At 38.6% G+C, this 22,205-nt stretch overlaps 1 protein-coding gene across 2 annotated transcripts in view; it reads left to right on the top strand.

Moving 5' to 3' along the window:
* Positions 1 to 22,205, top strand: part of crb2a (crumbs cell polarity complex component 2a) — a 46,519-nt gene that overhangs the window by 2,560 nt on the left and 21,754 nt on the right. The window contains exons 2-3 of one of the 2 annotated variants that reach the window (XM_085414625.1): positions 17,352 to 18,044; positions 20,041 to 20,236. In XM_085414625.1, the coding sequence (XP_085270751.1) occupies positions 17,352 to 18,044; positions 20,041 to 20,236 (889 nt within the window). Of the gene's footprint in view, positions 1 to 17,351; positions 18,045 to 20,040; positions 20,237 to 22,205 lie in introns of those variants that run through there. The other variant, XM_085414626.1, reaches the window with a different exon arrangement.

Genomic DNA, 22,205 nt, shown 5'->3' with positions numbered 1-22,205 from the left:
AGAAAGCTTCCAATAAGAAGTACCTGACTCCCTGGTATAACTCTCAAATATGCACCTTAAAGCAGATAACTTGTAAGTTGGAGAGGAAATGGTATCTCACTAATTTAGAAGCTCATCATTTAGCCTGGAAAAGCAGTTTTATTACTCTGTAAAAATTCCTCCATAAAGCTAGAACATCTGACTATCACTGATTGAAGGAATTAAAAGCAACCCTAGGTTTCTCATCAGCACTGCAGCCAGGCTGACAAAAAGTCAGAGCAAAGCAAATATTTAACGTTAACTAGTAATGGCTTCATGAACATCTTCGCAAATAAAAATTTAACCATTAGAGAAAAATTACTCAGAACCACCTCACAGATATATCATTATGCACATGCAAATCACTATTTTTTCTCAAATTGATCTTCAATAATTACTTCCTCCAAACCATCAATGTTTTTTTTGGACTCCATTCCTACAAGACTGCTCAAAGAAGTCCTACCATTAATCATATTTGTTTCGGTCTCAAATATGATCAACCTATGTCTATTAATTGGCTATGTACCACAGGCCTTCAAGATGGCAGTAGCTCTGGTAGTGGACTCCTTTCTTTGCTTGTCCTGCTAGACTTCAGTGCTCAGTTTGATACTATTGCCCATTATAATTTATTACAGCGATTAAAGCATGCTGTATGTACACTGAAAAAAAGGGATTGGTCATCTCTTGGATTTATGTAAGCATCTTGCGTGTATTCAACACAATTGCCTCATGCTTTAAAGTTAAGTGTAATTATATAGTGCAGAAACTACATGATATGCAGAGAGGGTATATTAAATTGTTCATATCATGTTTGAGTGAAGTAAGTCAGTAATATAGCAATGTTAAATCTTGCTACACTGCACATGATTTCATTGCGCACTTTGGATCGTGGTTTGAGGAAGGCTTCAATCTCAGTCAAGTCGAGAAGCCACCTTTACTTTTTTCAGTATACCGAGAAAAGGACATTAGGTGGTTGTTACATTTACAAAATTCTAACTTGTAATTTGAAAAAAAAATAATTTCATGTTTCTATGGTGAATGTAATTAAATCATGTAGGATCTGTAAGAAATTCAACAACTTAATTTGTTCTTGTTGATTTGACATGATACAATCTAGTAAGAGTGGTTAGTTGCGGGATTCATGAAATTCACAAGATCACATGAGATTTCAAACTGCAGGAAAATCACTGGAGTCATAAGAGGCAGACAACTACACACACACTACATGTACGCTATCGCTATTTAGATTGGTGGCATGGTGGATAGTGCTGTTGCTTTCTGGCAAGGTGGTCCTAGGTCCTAGTTTTCAAATCCACAACTTGGCTAGTTTGCAGTGGGTTCTTTCTGGTTATTCTGGTTTCCTCCCACAGTTAAAAGTCATGCAATTACAGTTAAGTTAATTGGTGATTCTAAATTACCCATGAATGCAAATGGTTGTTTGTCTCTATGTGATAGACTGGTGAGCTGTCCAGGGTATACCCTGCCTCTTAACCTATCATTTTGGGGTTATGCCCCAGCCCCTCTGCAACCCGGATAAAGATAGGAGGATGGTGGTCATTGTAAATCCATTCAATTTTTATGTTAACCAGACTCTAGACTTTGTTGAACATTATGTAATATGAAGACAACAAGTAGTATTTAAGTGACCAAGTAGTACTGAGGTAAAAGTTATAGAATAGTATTGGAATAAAATGAAAAAAAATGTGAAGGATTAAAATATTCCAAGAGCTCAACATACTTCATCTAAACATGTTTCAATCACGTTTTATCAAAACAAAAAAGGTTTATTGCATATGAATAAGTTGTGTTGATTACAGATTTAAGTTTCTGCCAAAGCAAAACAATTGTGTGCAACCAATGTCCACTGTTGAATTAAATAAATCCAACATGCTCTTTTTTTAGTGTATTAAAGGTACTGCTTCCAGTGGTTTGAATTATATCTATCTAATATACTCCAATTAAATGGAGAATCCTTTTCACACACTAAGATTAAATGGTAAATGGACTGGTTGTTATGTAGAGCTTTTCTACTCTCACTGAGCACTCAAAGTCCTTATACAACTCGTGCATTCATCTGCATTATCTAAGGTTTTTAGTGCTTCTATCTAACATTCACTCGCATTCACACTCCGATGGATGCATCGGAGGGCAACATGGGGTTAGTATCTTGCCCAAGGATATTTGGCGTGTAGACTGGAGGAGCCTGGGATCAAACCACCAACCTTCCAGTGAGTAGGTGACCCGCTGTACCACCTGAGCTACTGCCAGATTAATTATTGAGTTCCTCATACTTCCACACATGCTTCCCTTAAGCAGTAGCATTTGAAGGCATTGCATACATTTTCACTGCTATGCAGATGACACGCAACTTTGCCTATCCATGAAACCAGGACAGGCAAGTGACTCATATAAAACTGAGGTTACTGTACTCCTTAAAATCTAAGAAATATGGTATCTAACCAGATGCTGACTCTGAATGGCATTACTTTGGCATGCAGTAACACTGTGACAAACTGAAACACACTTTGTCAGCATGATGCTGAAAAACTGGTTCATGTGTGTATTACCTCTATCCTGGACTTCTGTAATTCGTTATTTTCCGTTATTGTCCTAAAAACTCCATGAAAAGCATTCAGTTGACCTAAAATACTGCAGCAAGAGTATTGATAGGAACTAAAAAAGAGAGAACATATTTCTCCTATATTGCCTTGCCTTCATTGGTTCCCTGTCAAATCCAGTATCACTTAAAATCACTTAAAATCCTGCTTCTCACATAAAAGGTCTTCAATAATGAGACCCATGAGACCCATATCACTCCATAAGAACACATTGCTCTCAGACAAAATAAGAGTGGGAGGCAGAGCCTTTAGCCTTCAGACCCCTCTTCTGTGGAACCAGCTTCCAGACAAACACCCTCTCTACTTTTAAAAAATTAGGCTTAAAACTTTCTGTTATAATCAAGCTTAAAGTTAGGGCTGGATCAGGTGACCTTAAATCCTACCATAGTAACGATGCATTCAGTTATTAATTATTATTCATCTCTGGCCCTCTAGCACAGCAAGTCTTGTCCTGTGTTACTCCCCTAACCCCAGTCAGTTGGTGCAGGTGGTTGCCCCTCCCTAAACCTGGTTATGCTGGAGGTTTCTTCTTGTGAACAGAGGATTTTTCCTATCCCACTGTTGCTCATATGGGATCATATGATTGTTGGGTTTTTCTCTGTTTCTTTGTATTATTGTAGGGTCTTTACCTTACAATTTAAAGTACCTCAAGGCAACTGTTGTTGTGATTTGGACCTATATATTAACCTGTTTGCTCTCGCGTCATCAGGCAGAAATGTAGTCAAATGCCTTTAGTCAAGATTGGATAAAACTGACATATTGATGTTTTTAACTAAACAAATATAGAAGCTAGCTCAGAGAACTCAATAGGAGAGAGGAAGTCTAAATAAATATGAGCAGTTACTAAAGTTGCTGTAGGTTAAGTTGTCATTTTTATTTTGTCATTAGTAGTTAATTAATAATCAGAGTTGTCTCACAGAAAATGGAGACAAAATAGTGTGTGTGTCCAGGAAGAGAAAATTGTTTGTGATTGCTTATATTTGTGCCATAGGGAGTTTGACAGCTAAAGAGCTCTGTATGCAAAGGAGGAGCGACCCAGCAACTTTTCTTTAATGTACACTGGGCATTTTCAGCTTTGTTGAATTTTTGACCTTTTCCTCTGCATCACGTCCGACAGGTCCAGCTATCTGCACAATAAGCATCAACCTTATGTGTGTGTGTGTGTGTGTGTGTGTGTGTGTGTGTGTGTGTGTGTGTGTGTGTGTGTGTGTGTGTGTGTGTGTGTGTGTGTGTGTGTGTGTGTTCTGTGGGTTATCATAAAAAGTGGACATGTTAAAGAGTCAGTATTCACTTGTCTGTCTGAATGCATTTGCAGCTATTATTGCGTCAACTCTTTTGGAAAGGCTTTCCACAAATTTAGGAGTTTATTAATTGGAATTTTCAACCATTATTCCAAAAACACAATTAAGAGGTCAGACACCAATACTGGATAAAAGCCTCCGCTCGAATTCATCCCAAACATGTTCTATCGGTTGAGATCAAGACTCTGTCCAGGCCAGCCAAGTGCTTTCACACCAAACTCGCTCATCCATGTCCTTATGGACCTTACTTTGCACGCTGGTGCACAGTCCTGTTTGAATAGGATGTGTCAAGCTATTCCCAAAAAACTGGAAATATGAAATTTTCCAAAATGTCTTGTATGCACCCAAAGGGTCACCTTTAAGTCTGACAAGTAGGGATGGAAATTTAGTAGAAAACTGGTTCAATTCCTTGGAATTATTAGCCTGCTTGGCTGCCAATTCTGCTTATTAATTCCGCTTTGTGCTGCAGTCAGTTGATTATAGTGCATGTCCGTAAAGAGAAAAATAGTAGCATCCACAGCATGGACATTACTTTTATTTTTATTGTACAAAAGGACAAGAGAACAATGGTAAAGACCAAGGAGCTTGGAAAGAAAAGCGTCTGGACTTCTTTAAGTAAGAAGTCCAGACGCTTTTCTTTCCAAGCTCCTTAGACTACGATGACCTGGATGACTGAGAACCTTCACAGGACAATGGTAAAGATTAAACTGTGTCCAGGACAGACTTTGGTTTTTGCTGTCAGCTTTGTGTTGATACATAAATCAAAGAGAAAGATCATAGGTGTGATCATATTAGAATAGGGATTGTGCTGGTGTGTGGGACTGTGGCCTATAGGTTTATGTAGTTAAATGGTAATTATGAGACAGTCCATTTTACAGAGAAACGTTTGTAGTAAGCACTGTAACGAATGACCTTCGCCTGGGAATAATTAAGTAACGCACTGCATTACTTTTTCTTTTTTTAAAATGTGTCCAGCAGTTGTAACAAGCAGAATTAGGATCTGAATGCTTTCTAGTGACAGACATATTTGCTTTGCCAAGAGAAGGACCTCTCTCTAAGTTCCTTTTGCTAATGTTTTTGTTTTATTTATTTACATTATTTTATTATTCATATGTCTAGTGGATAACATGCTAGAGCACTTAAAGGCCAGATTCGTGAAAGATAAGAAGAAAGCAGAGAAATGGGCACTGGACACAGCTCCAAAAGCTGGGATCAGAGGCAGCATGCAGTTGAGGCCAGCTCCCCAAGCAAAAGTCGAGGACATGGCCACAGACCCCAGAACCTCGTGGAGTCCCCACCAAACAACGAAGAATCCCAAGGCACTTCAAAATACAAACCCTAAGGGTGCAGGCCAGCAACCATGCCAAAATGCCCTGTCAAATCCCAAGGGGAGGAGAGGGGCAGTGGCGACCAGTGGTGACAGCAAGGAGTGCAATCCCCTGCATTACTTTTAGAAAACGTTTTCTGTGTAATATGTGTAATACAATGCTTTGTTTGAGTAACAACCTCAACATTGATGACAATATACATAAACATTTGACCACACACTATACAATTAATTTGCTTTAATGCAATTAATGTGATATCCTTGATATGCTGCTTGCCCATGGTGGTGACTTTCAAAGCGGAGCCAATGGGAATTCAATAAGAACCAATGGGAGAATTGATAAGGAATCAAATATCAGTAATGGAATCCAAATTGCAATTCCTATCTCTACTGACAAGCCAGATGGGGAGGAGGCAAGACTTCCTGCACCCATTTCCTGTACTATATCTGGGGCCTCAGTTGGCTAGTGGTTTGGTGCTAGGCTCACTGCGTATCAAGGTCATTGCTAGTTTTGGTGTGTTCTTCTCCCTGCTGCTCGCCACTGGTCATTGTGGACAGCCTGGGTCCATCCATCCATCCATTCGCTTATCCTTTTCAGGGTCGCTGGAGCCTATCCCAGCTGTCATAGGGCGAAAGGCAGGGTACACCCTGGACAGGTTGCCAGTCTGTCGCAGAGCCAACACATAGGGACAGACAACCATTCACACCTAGTGACAATTTGGATTATCCAATTAACCTATCCCCACAAGTTGCATGTCTTTGGACGGTGGGAGGAAGCCAGAGTACCTGGAGAGAACCCATGCAAACACGGGGAGAACATGCAAACTCCACACAGAAAGACCCCAGCGTGATGTTGGAATTGAACTCAGGACCTTCTTGCTGTGTGGCAACAGTGCTAACCACCGTGCCACCGTGCTGCGACAGCCTGGGTCTCCTTGGTATTTCTCTGTCCACCTCTGGCTCCCGGGGGGCATTGTTGGAGTCTCTCACTCTCATTATCAAGTACTTTTTATGACAAGCGCTCATACAGAGACACTCATATTCTTTTTCTCTCACTCACACACACACACACACACACATACACATATGTATGTCTGTTTGTGTAACCACCTCTGTTTTGTTAAAGATGCAGCAACTTTTCACTTCTCCACGCCCTTTTTCTCTCTTTCTGTCTCATTTTCTTTTTCTGTTCCACGTCCTTTTATCTTTATGTTATTATCTCTTCTCTTTCATCAAAATGGCCCTCACCTCTTTTCAGCAGCGGCTCCACTCAGATAATAAAATAAAATAAAAAGAGTGACAAGAGGAGCCTCTACAGAGCTCATCTTGGCAAAAGAAAATCTGTTTGGGGCAAAAAAGCATTCAGACCATGATTCTGCTGACTAAAACTGCCGAACAGAACCGGTTAGAAAAAATAAAAAAAAAACTTCTCTTGGCACAATGCAGTCAGACGTGTCGTTCTCCTAGCAACCACTAAGCCCGCACTCATGCATCTGTGACACGTCAGACCAAAAGGGTGACTAGCTCAGCAGGTAGAGCAGGTCACCTACTGATCAAAAGGTTGGTGTTCGATCCCTGGCTCCTCCAGTCAGTATGCCAAGTATCCTTGGGCAAGATACTGACCCCAAGTTGCTCTCCAATACATCCATTTCAGCGTGAATGTAGCTAGGAAGCACTCAGTTTAGTTTAGTTTAGAGGAAAGTGAATGTTGTATAGAGTGCTTTGAGTACTCTGGGAGAGTAGAAAGGTCCGCTCCAACTATTACCATATTACTAATGAGCTGTATTGTAAAGTGCTACTGGTTTTCTAAATTAGTATGAAACATTATGGATCGTTTCTTTGTTTTACTGCAATTGTAACACAACCTATGGTGGCAAATCTCAACTTTGGTAGGTTACTTGAGTGGAAACAAGCTAGAGGTTGAAGCTGTAAGCTATAAGCTCTTCGCCACCTGGAGATTACAAGAGCAAGGGGATTGACCCAAAGAGGCCAGAGGGATTACAACATGGAAAGGCTCTGGAGGCCTTCTGGTGAAAGAGAGGGACAGTAACGCTGTCTAATTAATCTCAGGTATACATCAAATGAGTGAGAAAATGTGTAAAATATGAAAAGGTTAGTAATCCAATCCAACTTTATTTATAAAGCACTTTAAAATAGCCAGCACAGGATCAGAGTGCTGTACAGTAAATTAGTTAAGAACAATAGAATAAAACAAAACAGCAAAAAATAAAACACATAATACATAAAATGACAATTAAAACAGCCCCATATTAAAAAACAACATAAAACAACACAGAGTCAACTAATAAAAACGAATAAAAAATAAACTGAAAAGGCCAGGGAAAGGTAAATGGGTGCTTTCTTATACAGTAATTTTTCTACTGTACTTAAGCACTCAAAGTACTTTGTACAACATGTCCCATTCACACATAAATTCATACAAGCTTCGCGTATCTAAGTGCTTTCTATCTAATGGTCACACACACACATTCAGACTTTGATTACTCTGTTTTCAGTCTTCCCCAAGGTTATTTTAGTTATGGAATAGCCAAAGATTCAAATGACCAACCTTCCAATTGTTCAACCTTTTCAGGCGCAACATGTAATAACACTATAATACGTGTTAAATTAAAAAGCCCTTTTAAGTCTTTATAAGGTGCTTAATAAAAATTAATATGTTAATAAGAACTGAAAAAATAAACATATGTTAAATGTTTTGTGTGTTTATATGTTATCCTATAAAGCAACACACAATGGATAAGTAAATGTTTAATAATGAAATACTAAGTAAATTAGTTGAACTTATTAATATTGTTAAATTAGAAGTTTCCCTTCAAGAATATCCTACAAATGAATTCTAAATCTGTTTCTAATTCTAAAATTCAACACTCTCTGTTCACTTATTTAAAAATAAACCATATTGTAAATATTTATAAATTTTATTACCCGTTAACTAAGGACTTAGCAAAGTCCTTATATTAAGCGTCAAATAGCTATGCTGCTTAATATAGCCATGAGCCTGGGAAGAGATGCAAATCCTTTGGACTTTCTTTCAGAATGGATATCCAGGCGTAATAAATCTCCCAAATCAAATAAGTAGAGCTACCAGCTGTGACAATCTGTGATAGGAGCAGCTAAAAGTAGCTTTTAATGTAGCTACTTATTTATTTCTATATTTATCCAACTGCTTCTTTATTTGTTAGTAGGGACTACATCACAGCAATTTTTCTGCATAAGAAACAAAAGGATATAGAAGCGTTGCTATATTATATTCAAATATACCAAAATACATATGCACTGTATGAGATACAAATTTTAAAAAAAGACAGACATTTAGTATTATTGGCTATTTCACCTCTCCTTGATGTAGTGGTACAGAGAAAAGATAATGCAATACATTTTTTAAAATACTTACTGTTCATGTCAAAGTCAAAGTCAGCTTTATTATTAAAAACCATATTTACAGATCATACACAGGAATTTGAAAGTGCAATGGTCCCACGACCCGCAGGGTACATTAAACAACATAAAGATAAAAAGATAAAAATAAAATAAAAGTCTTATATACAACACAATACAATCTTATATAAACAGCAATGTCCAACACAATCCGAGTGTTTGTGGGCAAGAGTTTGTGTGCAAGTGGGTTGGGGGAGTCAGTGAAAGGGCGATGTCCCCCTACGATGTGTAATTTGATAAGATTTATTGCAACATGTCTATGTCACTTAATTACTATGTTTATCCTATACTCCATCTTACATCAAGAAGACTTGAAGCTAATCTTGAATCCTTACAGCATCCTGGAGCACATCCAGCCTACAGGTGGCTAACACTCCTCTGGAGTCACTGTAATCTGGAAAGATCAAACGCAGTTAGTGTCTAATGTTTGGATTGAGGGCAGAAGGCACCTTAACCAGAACTGGAAATGGTAACACCCTTCTACTTTAACAGAGTGACTGTGGATAATGCCAGCCTTGAGGCCACACTTGAGGAGTTACTTTTTTTGCATGGTTATTCTGTAAATAAGACAAATTACAACATACTAATTAATTGTAGAAGAAGGGTAATAATGCATTAAATAATAGGAATAATTAGTCAGAGTTCAAAATCATTTTAATTATTAAAATTATAATTTAATTCTAAAAAATCAATTTAAAAATATGAATTTTTTAGCTCTGTCTGGGTTTGGGAGTTACGATCTCTCTTCTTAGATCATCATCCCCATGATATGGCTGAATGGATGGATGGATGTGTCTAAAGTCCATTCTCAAGACACAAATAAAAGACCTCAATAGTATTGGGGAGCTCGTATTGCAGTTTTTTTCCACAGTATCAGATTGATATTAGATTTTTGGGGGGGCATGACGAAAATATGTGCGAGTGATTGGTGTCCAAACTTCCACACTACCTCCAACATGGCTCCATCTTGTTTCCTCAAATTCTGATAAATATTATTTTTATAATCTTCTTCTTGTAAGTCAAAATGTCAGTTAATACATTAACCTGCCTGGATATCGGTAGTTTGATCTTTTTAGCATAGTATTTACTCATTTGTAAGTATCTGAAGAAAACCTTGTACTCCAGTCCACATTCCTGTAGCTCTGCAAACCTTTAAAAGTATCCTCTATGACTTAACGTGCAGACTGCTGTAATGCCCTTGTCCCACTACTATCTGAATCCACTATCATTAGATCTTGGTTTGAATTATGATCAAGGGCTATGTCAATATTTTAATATTGCATAAATATACCACGTTGAATTAGGAAAGCCTAATCCTCCCTTCTGCCTGGATATAATGGACCCTCTGTCTTTTGCACATAAAAATCTCAAAATACCTTTATTGCAGAATTTAAATTGTGTGTCAGAGATTGTATGGTGAATAGACTGAAAAAGATAGAGCAGTTGTGGTAGTATGTTCACTTTAATGTCGATTTGAGTGCCAAAGCATCTGATTTTTGTCTTAACGGTGTCACGAATTGTGTTATACTTAATTAAGATATTATTAATATATTTAGTTACTTTAATCTTCCATTTGATCTACTATTTCTAGAAATTTCTTGGGACCACCAACCCATTCATGTCTATAATTGTTTTTCCCCACTCAGCGACACACCTGCCAAGGAACATGCTGCAGTTATTGGATAAACTTTTTTGAGACATGTAAAACAACAGCAACCATAGTGTCCATTATTTGTCTAGTGAACTGTCCAACATTGAGTGAAACCTGAAACTGCTGGCTAAGGATTAATGTAAATACCTTAAAACTGTAATTCATGTCAACAGTACTGACAACAGGTAACATGAATTGGAGGACACTAAAATTACTGCTGTATAACTTTTCCAAAACAATGTCAGACTCTATACATTGCTGGCTGGCTGAGTGTAAGAGTTTTAATCTTACACACCCCTTTGCAGCTCCTTTCCTCCCCTTATCTCCCCAAAACTCCATCCTGTAAGAGACTGTCTGCCCCCAGACCACCAAAAAAACATTCGAAATTCAGCAAAACCAATTTTAAAAAAGAACAATGTAGTATCTAAAACTGCACCAAAGAGTCAAACAGTGAAATGTGGATTTTTAAACATTAGGTGTCTCTCTTCTAAATCTCTGTTAGGCCATCAATCAACTGAACTTACAAAATATAAACAACATAATTCTGAAATCAACAATAGCATACAGATTAAAGCTAAAGAGTATCATCAACATAGCCTGGAGAACATTTGCTAATAAGATGAAGTTAGCTAAATAAGCAATCTCATAGAGTATTTAAAACGTAGAATGGGAGGCAGAGCCTTCAGCTAATGATGGAAGTTATTATATCTTAATCATTAGTTATTATTAATATCTGGCCCATCTATACAGTGGGGCAAAAAAGTATTTAGTCAGCCACCGATTGCGCAAGTTCCCCCACCTAAAATGATGACAGAGGTCAGTAATTTGTACCAGAGGTACACTTCAACTGTGAGAGACAGAATGTGAAAAAAAAATCCATGAATCCACATGGTAGGATTTGTAAAGAATTTATTCGTAAATTAGGGTGGAAAATAAGTATTTGGTCAATAACAAAAATACAACTCAATACTTTGTAACATAACCTTTGTTGGCAATAACAGAGGTCAAACGTTTACCATAGGTCTTTACCAGGTTTGCACACACAGTAGCTGGTATTTTGGCCCATTCCTCCATGCAGATCTTCTCGAGAGCAGTGATGTTTTGGGGCTGTCGCCGAGCAACACGGACTTTCAACTCCCGCCACAGATTTTCTATAGGGTTGAGGTCTGGAGACTGGCTAGGCCACTCCAGTACTTTCAAATGCTTCTTACGGAGCCACTCCTTTGTTGCCCGGGCGGTGTGTTTTGGATCATTGTCATGTTGGAAGACCCAGCCTCGTTTCATCTTCAAAGTTCTCACTGATGGAAGGAGGTTTTGGCTCAAAATCTCACGATACATGGCCCCATTCATTCTGTCCTTAACACGGATCAGTCGTCCTGTCCCCTTGGCAGAAAAACAGCCCCATAGCATGATGTTTCCACCCCCATGCTTCACAGTAGGTATGGTGTTCTTGGGATGCAACTCAGTATTCGTCTTCCTCCAAACACGACGAGTTGAGTTTATACCAAAAAGTTCTACTTTGGTTTCATCTGACCACATGACATTCTCCCAATCCTCTGCTGTATCATCCATGTGCTCTCTGGCAAACTTCAGACGGGCCTGGACATGCACTGGCTTCAGCAGCGGAACACGTCTGGCACTGCGGGATTTGATTCCCTGCCGTTGTAGTGTGTTACTGATGGTGACCTTTGTTACTTTGGTCCCAGCTCTCTGCAGGTCATTCACCAGGTCCCCCCGTGTGGTTCTGGGATCTTTGCTCACCGTTCTCATGATCATTTTGACCCCACGGGATGAGATCTTGCGTGGAGCCCCAGATCGAGGGAGATTATCAGTGGTCTTGTATGTCTTCCATTTTCTGATGATTGCTCCCACAGTTGATTTTTTCACACCAAGCTGCTTGCCTATTGTAGATTCACTCTTCCCAGTCTGGTGCAGGTCTACAATACTTTTCCTGGTGTCCTTCGAAAGCTCTTTGGTCTTGGCCATGGCGGAGTTTGGAGTCTGACTGTTTGAGGCTGTGGACAGGTGTCTTTTATACAGATGATGAGTTCAAACAGGTGCCATTCATACAGGTAACGAGTGGGGGACAGAAAAGCTTCTTACAGAAGACGTTACAGGTCTGTGAGAGCCAGAGATTTTCCTTGTTTGAGGTGACCAAATACTTATTTTCCACCCTAATTTACGAATAAATTCTTTATAAATCCTACCATGTGAATTCATGGATTTTTTTTCACATTCTGTCTCTCACAGTTGAAGTGTACCTCTGGTGCAAATTACTGACCTCTGTCATCATTTTAAGTGGGGGAACTTGCACAATCGGTGGCTGACTAAATACTTTTTTACCCCACTGTATATACATACATAAACAATAAGATCAGATATAAGGATATTGCATGTTAAAACTGTCTTTAGATTGGTACACATTGTTACACCCCAGCCTAGGCAACCGGCGTGCAACGCAGGAAAATAAAAATAAGGAAAAAACACACGACAAAAAAACCCCCCACTAAGGCTCTCCACCAAATTCCCAAAACGGAAGTGTCTCAAAACGAAAGTATTGACAAAACCCATTTACAGCTATTTACAACAAACTATTTATTTACAACACGGGGGGAGATCGCGACCATGACATACTGAAACACAAGGCTTAAATACATAGAAGGAGCAATCAGGGAATGGACCACAGGAGGGAAACACAGCTGGGGCAAATTAGACCTGACGAGACAAGGAAACGTAAACTGAACACACTAAGATGACACAGACTTTCAAAGTAAAGCAGGAAATACATGACAGTCACGCAAAAAACAAAACACTGACAACACCGAAACGTAACAACATACACAGATGGTTATACAGTCATGTGCATACAGACAATACAGGAAGGGGCTCAGCACACAGCTTTGGGGAACTTCAGTGCTCAAAGTGAAGATGGTGTGTTTGTCCCTATCTTAACATTTTGAGGGTGGTTGATGAGAAAATATAATATACAGTTACATATTGAGGGGGCACTAGTTTGAGAAGTTTGTCTTAAGTTTGACTTAAATGTTGTGTTTGTCTCTATGAGTAAGGGCTGTGTGTAAGAGCCACACAGACTCTTTAGTTGATCTTTTTGCTCAGTAGACAATCTGGTTTTGATCTAGATCAGCTGGGATGGATTCCTTGATGAGAGTGGGTATCAGTCATTTAAAGCATTTTGAAAAGGTTGGGGTAAGAACTTTTTTTTTTTGGGGGGGGGGGGGGGGGGTTGTTGTTTTTTTTACATACACGAGACGAGGAATGGTGGGCAGTTTTGTCTTCATCTCTCAAGATTTCCAGATAAAGATGTGTGAGTACCTCTGCCAGTTGGTCAGCACAGGACTGTAGTGGGTATCCATGTACACCATTAGGAGAAGCTACTCCTTCTGTTGATTCAATGGAGAAACCATCATTCCTGATGAGTCAATAGAAAAGAGGACCCGAAATATTGGGCTATTGCAGCTATCAAATTGTACAATTAAGGTAAGTTAAGGTAATCTAGGATGCTGACAAAGTTGTTGGTTTGTACATGTTACATTTTATTGGTATGATCTGTGATGGACTGAGTGCCCTGCCACATCTGCTGTCTGCTGCCAGTACTACAAAAGTCCTCTCCAATCCTAGCATGTAGTTATTTTTATTTTTATTTAATTTCTTTTAGCTTTTCTCAAGTCTGCTCTGGTAGTCCCATAAGCTGAGATGTCTTCTTATTTAAAGGTAGTGTCTCTGGCTGTGAGCAATCATTTGATATCACTGTTCTACTATGATTTCAGTTAGTCCACAGTGATGTAAAACTTGCTTCACTGGGCACAGTGTCAGTGATACTGGTGTTCTGGCGGTTTCCAATTCACGGTAGGCTTGAGCTTGGTGGTTCCTAGGTTATTCTTGAATTTCCAAACCATTTTCTCCTCATCCTTCCCCAGACCTATCTCAAAGTCATACATCCAGAAAAACTATTTGAACTGATTTATGTGATGTTTGAACTTGGAATTTGTGGTTGTTCAGGAATGCCTCCAAGAGACCTCTCCAACTTGTATAAATCTACAATTCTCCTTTGTACATGTTTAATCTGTTCCTTGGACTTTAAAAATTTACCTGATCTGACTGCATCACTTTCTAACTTTGCTACACCTGCTGTCACTGAAGATAACAGCATTTGAGATTCTAAATCTCAAGCTTTGCACAGAGCAGTTATGGAAGACAAGAAGTCAGACACAGATATAGAATAGAGAACTCAGTAGGCTTTTAAAAAATAAAGATGTGCAGACTAAATGCTCTAGTTCTAAAAAGTTCACAGTATGATTTGACTTGGTGTAAAGAAGAAAACAAAACAGCACTGTAGGTGATGTAATCCCAGGTTGAGGTTTTGTGGTCTATGATTTTATAATGATGGAAGTTAAGATTTGTGGCATAGTATATTTACAGTCATTGATCCTTATTTCTTATATTTTTGCACATTTGTCACACTTCCATGTTTTAGACATAAAACAAATTTTAAATGTTTGATAAATCACAAATTAATGTTGAATAACCAAAAATGATTTCGTTAATTACCAGTATTGTTAGCTTAGGGTACCTGTGGCATAAACATTACATTGGGTGGTGGTCTAATAAATTTATACGCAATTGCAACTTGTGTATGCCACTTTTCACTATGATGAAAACTGGGAACATAAACTGCATATAAGAGCAAAAAGAAAGAATAACACGTATAATCTTTTGGCTTGATTGCTTTCTATTTTGTAACAGAATTTTGTAACAGAAAAAATGCAGACAATTTGTAATCATAACCATGTTTCTTTACTTTTATTATTTATCTCTCTTTTCTTTTACACTGTCACTCTGCTCCCACATTCCTCTCCTCTGCAACTCAGTCACTTTTAATATCTTCCACTCCAGTGAGAATTTGGAGCCATAACACTGATCAAAGAACTGGGGACCGGGAGGTAGACTGGGGTATTTTGGATAGTGTGTTGAGAGTGGCCTATTTAAAAGGAATGTGAACTGATTCTACTGAGACCTAGTAGCACTGGCTGATGAGGGCACACATTAATATGTATTGAAAGAATTCACTGTACTTGCCCAGCCATTTTCCCTAGATACCCACAAATGTGAAATATGGACTGATATTTAGATACTGCATATCTGCCTTAAATTGGCAGTTACAGTGTTTTTCCAGTGTAGGTTTTAGTTCCCATTAGTTATGGTCAATGGCCAAATGAAACTTACTGAAGATTGTATTGAAGAAGGATCTACTAGTAGAGGTGCTACTTGAAGCTTTTCAACACAGCCCTCTTTGGTGGCATCTGGTGGCCAGAAATATTAAGACCAGCCTGAATCAAAACGAACTGCTTCATCATGATTGCCTGCTCAAGAGAACTGATTTGACAGCTTCTGTTTGATATCATGTGACGATTCTTTGTGATATTGGGCTACCGTTCTGCTCCTGTGAACATGTTTTTTTTTTTTACAAAAAAAACAAAAAAAAGTTATTTAATTTAATAATTTTGATGAATAAACCATCCTTGTTTAGACATGGGCCATTTTTTGATCTTCCTTTGCTTGTGACTTTGTAAAAATTGTCAAGTCTGTCTAGATTACAATTAAAATTGCCATTTTGAGACTAAACATGCAGAGAAACACAAGGTCTTGACTGATGTGGAGTGGTAGGGGGTATTTGAACTTAAAAGCAAAAAGGAATTTTAATCAAGATTTACACATTTAAAGACCAGCTCAAGAACAACTTTGTCATCATAAAATTTAAACAAAAAAACAAAAACAAAAACAAAAAAAACAGTAAATTATGAGGAGTTTATCAAAAAAACCAAGACTTAACAAAACGTAACACTGTACATTGCAGGAAATCTGTACAGTGGACAAACATATAGTTTTTCTCCTACGCTCTGATCGAGAGCTGTCATGTCTGCCACACACTCCAGTTACTCATCTTTGTATAGGTCATCTTTGTAACAAGACTTTGAGAATACAGAGGAGGTGGCAGTAATATGCTGAATGAAAGGGACTAGGTAAGGGAGTGATTTGACCACGGAGCTATATGTATGCTCGGAAAGGTTTAAACTGAAAAGAGACAATCTGACAGATTTTATAAAGGCTGTCCAAGTTTCTATCTATTATGATGGATGAAAAAACACAAATAAGTACTAAAATACTAAATACTAATGCATCAGTATTCTAATAGGATAATAAAATCGGATATATTAGCCTGGAATGAAGTAAAAGATATTGAGAGTCTTTTTAGCAATTAGATACAGCATATTCTTCCTCTTCTTTTTCACTCACTTCTTCTTTACTAATATTCATGCTCCAATGAACACATCCGGAGCAACTTGGGGTTCAGTATTTTGTTCAAGAGTCCTTTCACATGTAGACTGGAGCAGCGAGGGATCGACCCACCAACCTTTAACACAGAAACCTAGAAAATGATCTGCTCTACACAGCCAGCCTGGAAATAAACCCAATCCCAATGAAGTTGGGAAGCTATGTAAAATGTAAAAGAGAATACAATGACTTTCAAATCTCATAAATCCATGTTTTATACCCAATAGAACAGCGGTCCCCAACCCCCGGGCCTCGGACCGGTACCGGTCCGTGAGTCGTTTGGTACCGGGCTGCGAGAGTTGAGGCTCAGGTGTGAAATGTATAGTTTTCAGGGTTTTTATCGGTTTTCAGCGTTATTTTGTTATCGTTTTTATCGTTTACTCGGTTTTCCTTGGTCTTTTCACGTGTGTTATGAATAAATTTTCTTTTTTTCGGTACCGGTACTAGTTTTATTTTGTTGTATTTATCCGCGACACCTTAAAGGCCTGTCCATGAAAATATTGTCGGGCATAAACTGGTCCGTGGCGCAAAAAAGGTTGGGGACCGCTGCAATAGAACATAGAAGACATATTAAATGTTTAAACAGAGACATTAACTCAATGTATTTCCTTTTTTTCTCACAGGAACATTCTGCACAGCCACAGCAGACAGATGCTTGTCTGCACCCTGCCAAAATGGTGCTACCTGTGTGGACACAATGGATGATTATGCCTGTATTTGTGCCAGAGATGGGGTGAGGTACATGGGCAAAAACTGTGATGAACTCTATGACGCCTGCTCTTTTGCTCCGTGCGAGGACTGCAGTAGTGTTCCTGGTACCACAGAGTACCACTGCATCTGTCCAGATGGACTGACAGGAGATAACTGCACAGAGGAGGTGGATGAGTGTCAGAGCAATCCTTGTTTCGAGCCTCGTTCTCTATGTGTAGACCAACTGAATGGCTACTTCTGCAGGTGTCCATCTGGGTATGGAGGACGAGACTGCAGGACACCTGTAACCGACTGCATTGATGAACCCTGCAAGAACAATGGAACGTGTTTATTACAACCTGAAGGGTTCGAATGCCATTGTGCACCTGGGTTTGAGGGAAAGACCTGTGAGGAAGATATAAATGAGTGTTCATCAGAGCCCTGTCAGAATGGTGCCATCTGTATAGATGGAGTGGGAGAATTTCACTGCTTCTGTGTCCCAGGTTTTCAGGGCTATAACTGTGAAATTGATATCAATGAGTGTGCTTCAAGACCCTGTGAGAACAACGCCACTTGCATTAATGAGAAGGACCACTATAAGTGTGAGTGCCTGATGGGCTTTAAAGGTACATTCAAAAGTTGCATACACACACATCAAAGAGGAAAACTGTGTCCATATTACGTTATAGGCATATATTTCTAAAAAGGCCTAAAACTATACTAATACTAAAGTGGCTAAGGCCAATTACAATTTATTTAAATGGCAATTTATTTTCATTTCATGATATGAAAACTCAATGTGGTTAACAGAGAAAATAAAGACATAAGAACCTGCAAAGGTTTACAGTGCCTTGATGCAATGAAAACAGCAAAACAACAAAGCACCACAAAACAAAACAGTAGCAATTAAGTGTATGCATGAAAGGTTTTGAGCATGTTTTTGAACGTACACAGAGTTGTAATGGCTCTCAAATGAGCAGGCAATTTGTAACAAAGAATATGACCAGAATATCTGAAAACGCACTCAGCAAACTGAGATATGGAATTGTTAAAATATAATCACCAAACAGACTTAAATTCATGAGCCCACCTTAACCAAAGTTAATCCAAGTATAGGCAGAGGCAACATCTACGGTAGGAGTTCCCAAGGAGTGCTCTCTCACATAAAACAGATGTTCATTTTTAGAAATTATTCATCAAACTGAAATGTATTATGTGCTTCCAGCTACAGGTAGGGATGTCATTTACTTTGTATTCCTACCACTTTTAGGCAATGTGAACCAAAGTCTCACATAGGCAAGACTTCCATAGTAGTAATAATACAGAGAAAGCAACAACAGTAAAAAATAAATAAATAAAAACAAACAAACAAAAAACAGATGAACAAGCAGTTGGTGACAGGTGGAAGTAAAAAGCCAACAGCCAGCAGTCTGAGATGATGGGGCCTGATTATTTAAGACCTTGTATGTGATGAGGAGGATTTTGAATTTGATTCTGGATTTAACTGGGATCCAATGAAGCAAAGCCAGTTTGGGAGGAATATGCTCTCCATCGAGTCTAATCAACTCAAGGCAACTCAAGGCTTCATTCCAGACATGAAGTGATAAATGCATGAACTACTTTTTCAGTATCACTCTGAGACACAACATTTCTAATTTTAGAGATATTGTGCAAGTGGAAGAAAGCAGTCCTACATATTTGTTTAATATGTGCATTAAAAGACATATCCTGGTCCAATACAACTCCAAGAGTGTTACTGGAGGCCAAGGTAATGCCATCCAGAGTAAGTATCTGGTTAAATACTACCGGTATGTTTAACCAAGATTTTTAGGACTGAGTACAAAAATCTCAGGGTTATTTGAATTTAGAAGTAGGAAGTTAACCTGCTTTCCAAATTTCTTCTGAGATTTTTGCACTGGTTCATTGTATATTTGCTCCCAATTTCACAGAAAGTTTTCAGGGTCTTTATAAATATATTAACTCTTCAGTTGTGCAGAAGCTAAAGAGTCTTTATGTTTTGTACATAACTGCAGCAAGGTGCTACCTTAAATCAATGGACCACGGGGATTACCTTTTTAATTACAAAATGTATTGTGAAAAAGTGGAAAAATGAAAGAACCTCCACATTGTTAATGCGCTGACAAATAAACTTCCAAAATATGTATTTCAACAGTATATGTTACCACTAATTTTGGTCTGAACAGAAACTGGTTGATTTGATTATTTGCTTAGTCCACACATAAATTTTTGTTTCATATCACACACTCATTTTCACTAAGAATGCATCAGTAGGAAGACCGGTGCTCGCTCACATCATAGAAGCATTTCTGCTTCTGCTAATTCTATTGTTTTGTTTGTCGTTGATAAACTGGGCACAGCCGCACAGAGAGTATTTTAAGCATTTAGGTTAGATTCATCTCTCATTCAATTAGTTTGTTTAAGGATTTTACCAGAAGCTTTTAATCATCAAGGGTATCTGAAGACGAGAATAGGCACACTAATGTTGATGGTCGCTGATCTCAATGGGTAGTTGATTGTGCTTTGTTTTCTTGACATGACAACTTATTATTCTTTCATCGCTTTGATTTATCTCCTTTGCTTGACTCCCCCCTTCTCTTCCAGGAGTCAACTGTGAGACTGAAATAGATGAATGTGAGTCAAATCCCTGTCGCAACGGAGCCGATTGTCATGACCTCATAGGAATGTACTCTTGTGAGTGTCTACCTGGATTTGGTGGCATCCACTGTGAAGTTGATGTTGATGAGTGTGCCAGTATGCCCTGTCAGAACAGTGCAGTCTGTCATGATATGATTAACAGGTAGGCCAGTCCATCTGTAGCTGTCACAATAGCATAGACCATGAAATACTAAAGACAGATACTAGAAAGCTACCAGGTTACTGTTTTAAGGAGCTGATCACACCCACTAAAGGCAGTAGTCGAGTAGTCACACTAATTCTCTCAGTCAACACTAATGATTTGTGCAAGAGTTTGATTTGTGCAGGAGGCTGTTAATACACAACATACAGTTTAAACATGTGGAAAGCAGTAATATCATATACTATAATGTGTGCTTTTTTGAACATGAAAAATAGACATAATAATCATAATAACTTAACATATTTAAAAAAAATCCTTGTACCTTATTTTAGATAGGCTCTTTATTGCCATTGTGCAATTTTGTTCAGCAAAACTCTTTGATGGCAGTCTTTTTCAAAGCAGCATATAGAATAAATGATATAAAAAGAAAACAAGAAATAGGAGGTACTAAATTGACTATTACTAAGTAGTTTGAGTTCAATAGTGCAATTATGAAAAGAAAAATAATAATAAATATCAGACAAATTATGGCTCATGTGAATGTCCAATGAATTTGACGTGTTGGGTGTAAGGTGCAATTTGCCAGTCCAGCTCAATCTTCAATCAGAGCTTTCACAGCCCTTGGAAAGAAGCTCTTTTTCAGTCTTTCTGTGTGTGCTTTATTGACCCCGAGCCTGCTAGAGGGGAGGGAATCAAAAAAAAAACCTAGTCCATGACTCTCTGAGATGGGGGCTGGGTAGACTTCAGTGTAGACCTGGTCCAGTGTTTTTCCATTCCATGTTCCCATGTGGATGTTTTTGTGTTGTTTTTTGTTTTGGTAAAACAGACTTCAGGTTTGTGTGGTGAAAGCCACACAAACTAATGAGGAGTAAACTGGGAATGGGTGGTCTGTGGATAGCCTGATGCAGCCTGGCTTTGTATGATCTCTATCCAGTGTTATGGATTATCCAAAATGGATAATGAACATAGTGAACACATCTAAGAAGAGCTGAAGAGTTTCATTCAGGTTTCAGAGCTCATCACAGTACAGAAACAGTACTAGTTGCCTCTGACAGTGGACTCATCTGTGTGGCTCTCTTCCACAGCATGTCTTTTATCCTGTCTTCCTTCTCTCACCCTAACCGGTCGCAGCAGATGGCCGCCCCTCCCTGAGCCTGGTTCTGCCAGAGGTTTCTTCCTGTTAAAAGGGAGTTTTTCCTTCCCACTGTCACCAAAGTGCTTGCTCATAGGGGGTCATATGATTGTTGGGGTTTTCCCTGTATGTATTATTGTAGGGTCTACCTTACAATATAAAGCGCCTTGAGACAGCTGTTGTTGTAATTTGGTGCTATATGAATAAAATAAAATAAAATAAAATTGAATTGAATTGAATCTCAGGCTTCTCCTGCTAAGCGTCAGTGCTCAGTTCGATACTGTTGGCTGTAATATTTTATGGCAGCTATTTGAGTATACAGTAGGTCTTGTAAGCTGCTGTGCTGCAGTGGTTTGAATCATATCTCTCTAATAGACTCCAATTTGTTCATGTAAATGGAGAGTCCTCTTTACACACTAAGGTTAATTATGGAATTCCACAGGGTTCTGTGGACCATTTATACATGCTTCCCTTAGGCAGTATCATTTAAAATGCATAACATACATTTTCACTGCTATGCAGATAATACCCAACTTTATCGATCCATGAAGCCAGATAATACACACCAATCAGTTAAACTACAGGCTCTAATTTCCTGCCTCTTAATTCAAATAAAATTGAGGTTATTGTATTCAGCGCTAAAATCTTAGAATATGGTATCTAACCAGATGCTTACTGTGGATGATATTTGCTTGGCCTCCAGTAACACTGTGAGGAATCTTGGAGTTGTTTTTGACCAGGATATGTCCTTCAGTGTGTATATCAGGGACTAGAAAGAGAGAGTATATTCCTCCTATATTGGCTACTCTTCATTGGCTCCCTGTCAAATCCAGAATC

The sequence above is a fragment of the Rhamphochromis longiceps genome, linkage group LG7 (genome assembly GCF_057381845.1).
Source record: "Rhamphochromis longiceps isolate RC_006_pf linkage group LG7, R_longiceps_female_GT1.1, whole genome shotgun sequence".
Taxonomy (NCBI): Eukaryota; Metazoa; Chordata; class Actinopteri; order Cichliformes; family Cichlidae; genus Rhamphochromis; species Rhamphochromis longiceps.
Note: the sequence above shows the minus strand (reverse complement) of the source record. Positions and strands in the feature narration are given on the sequence as shown.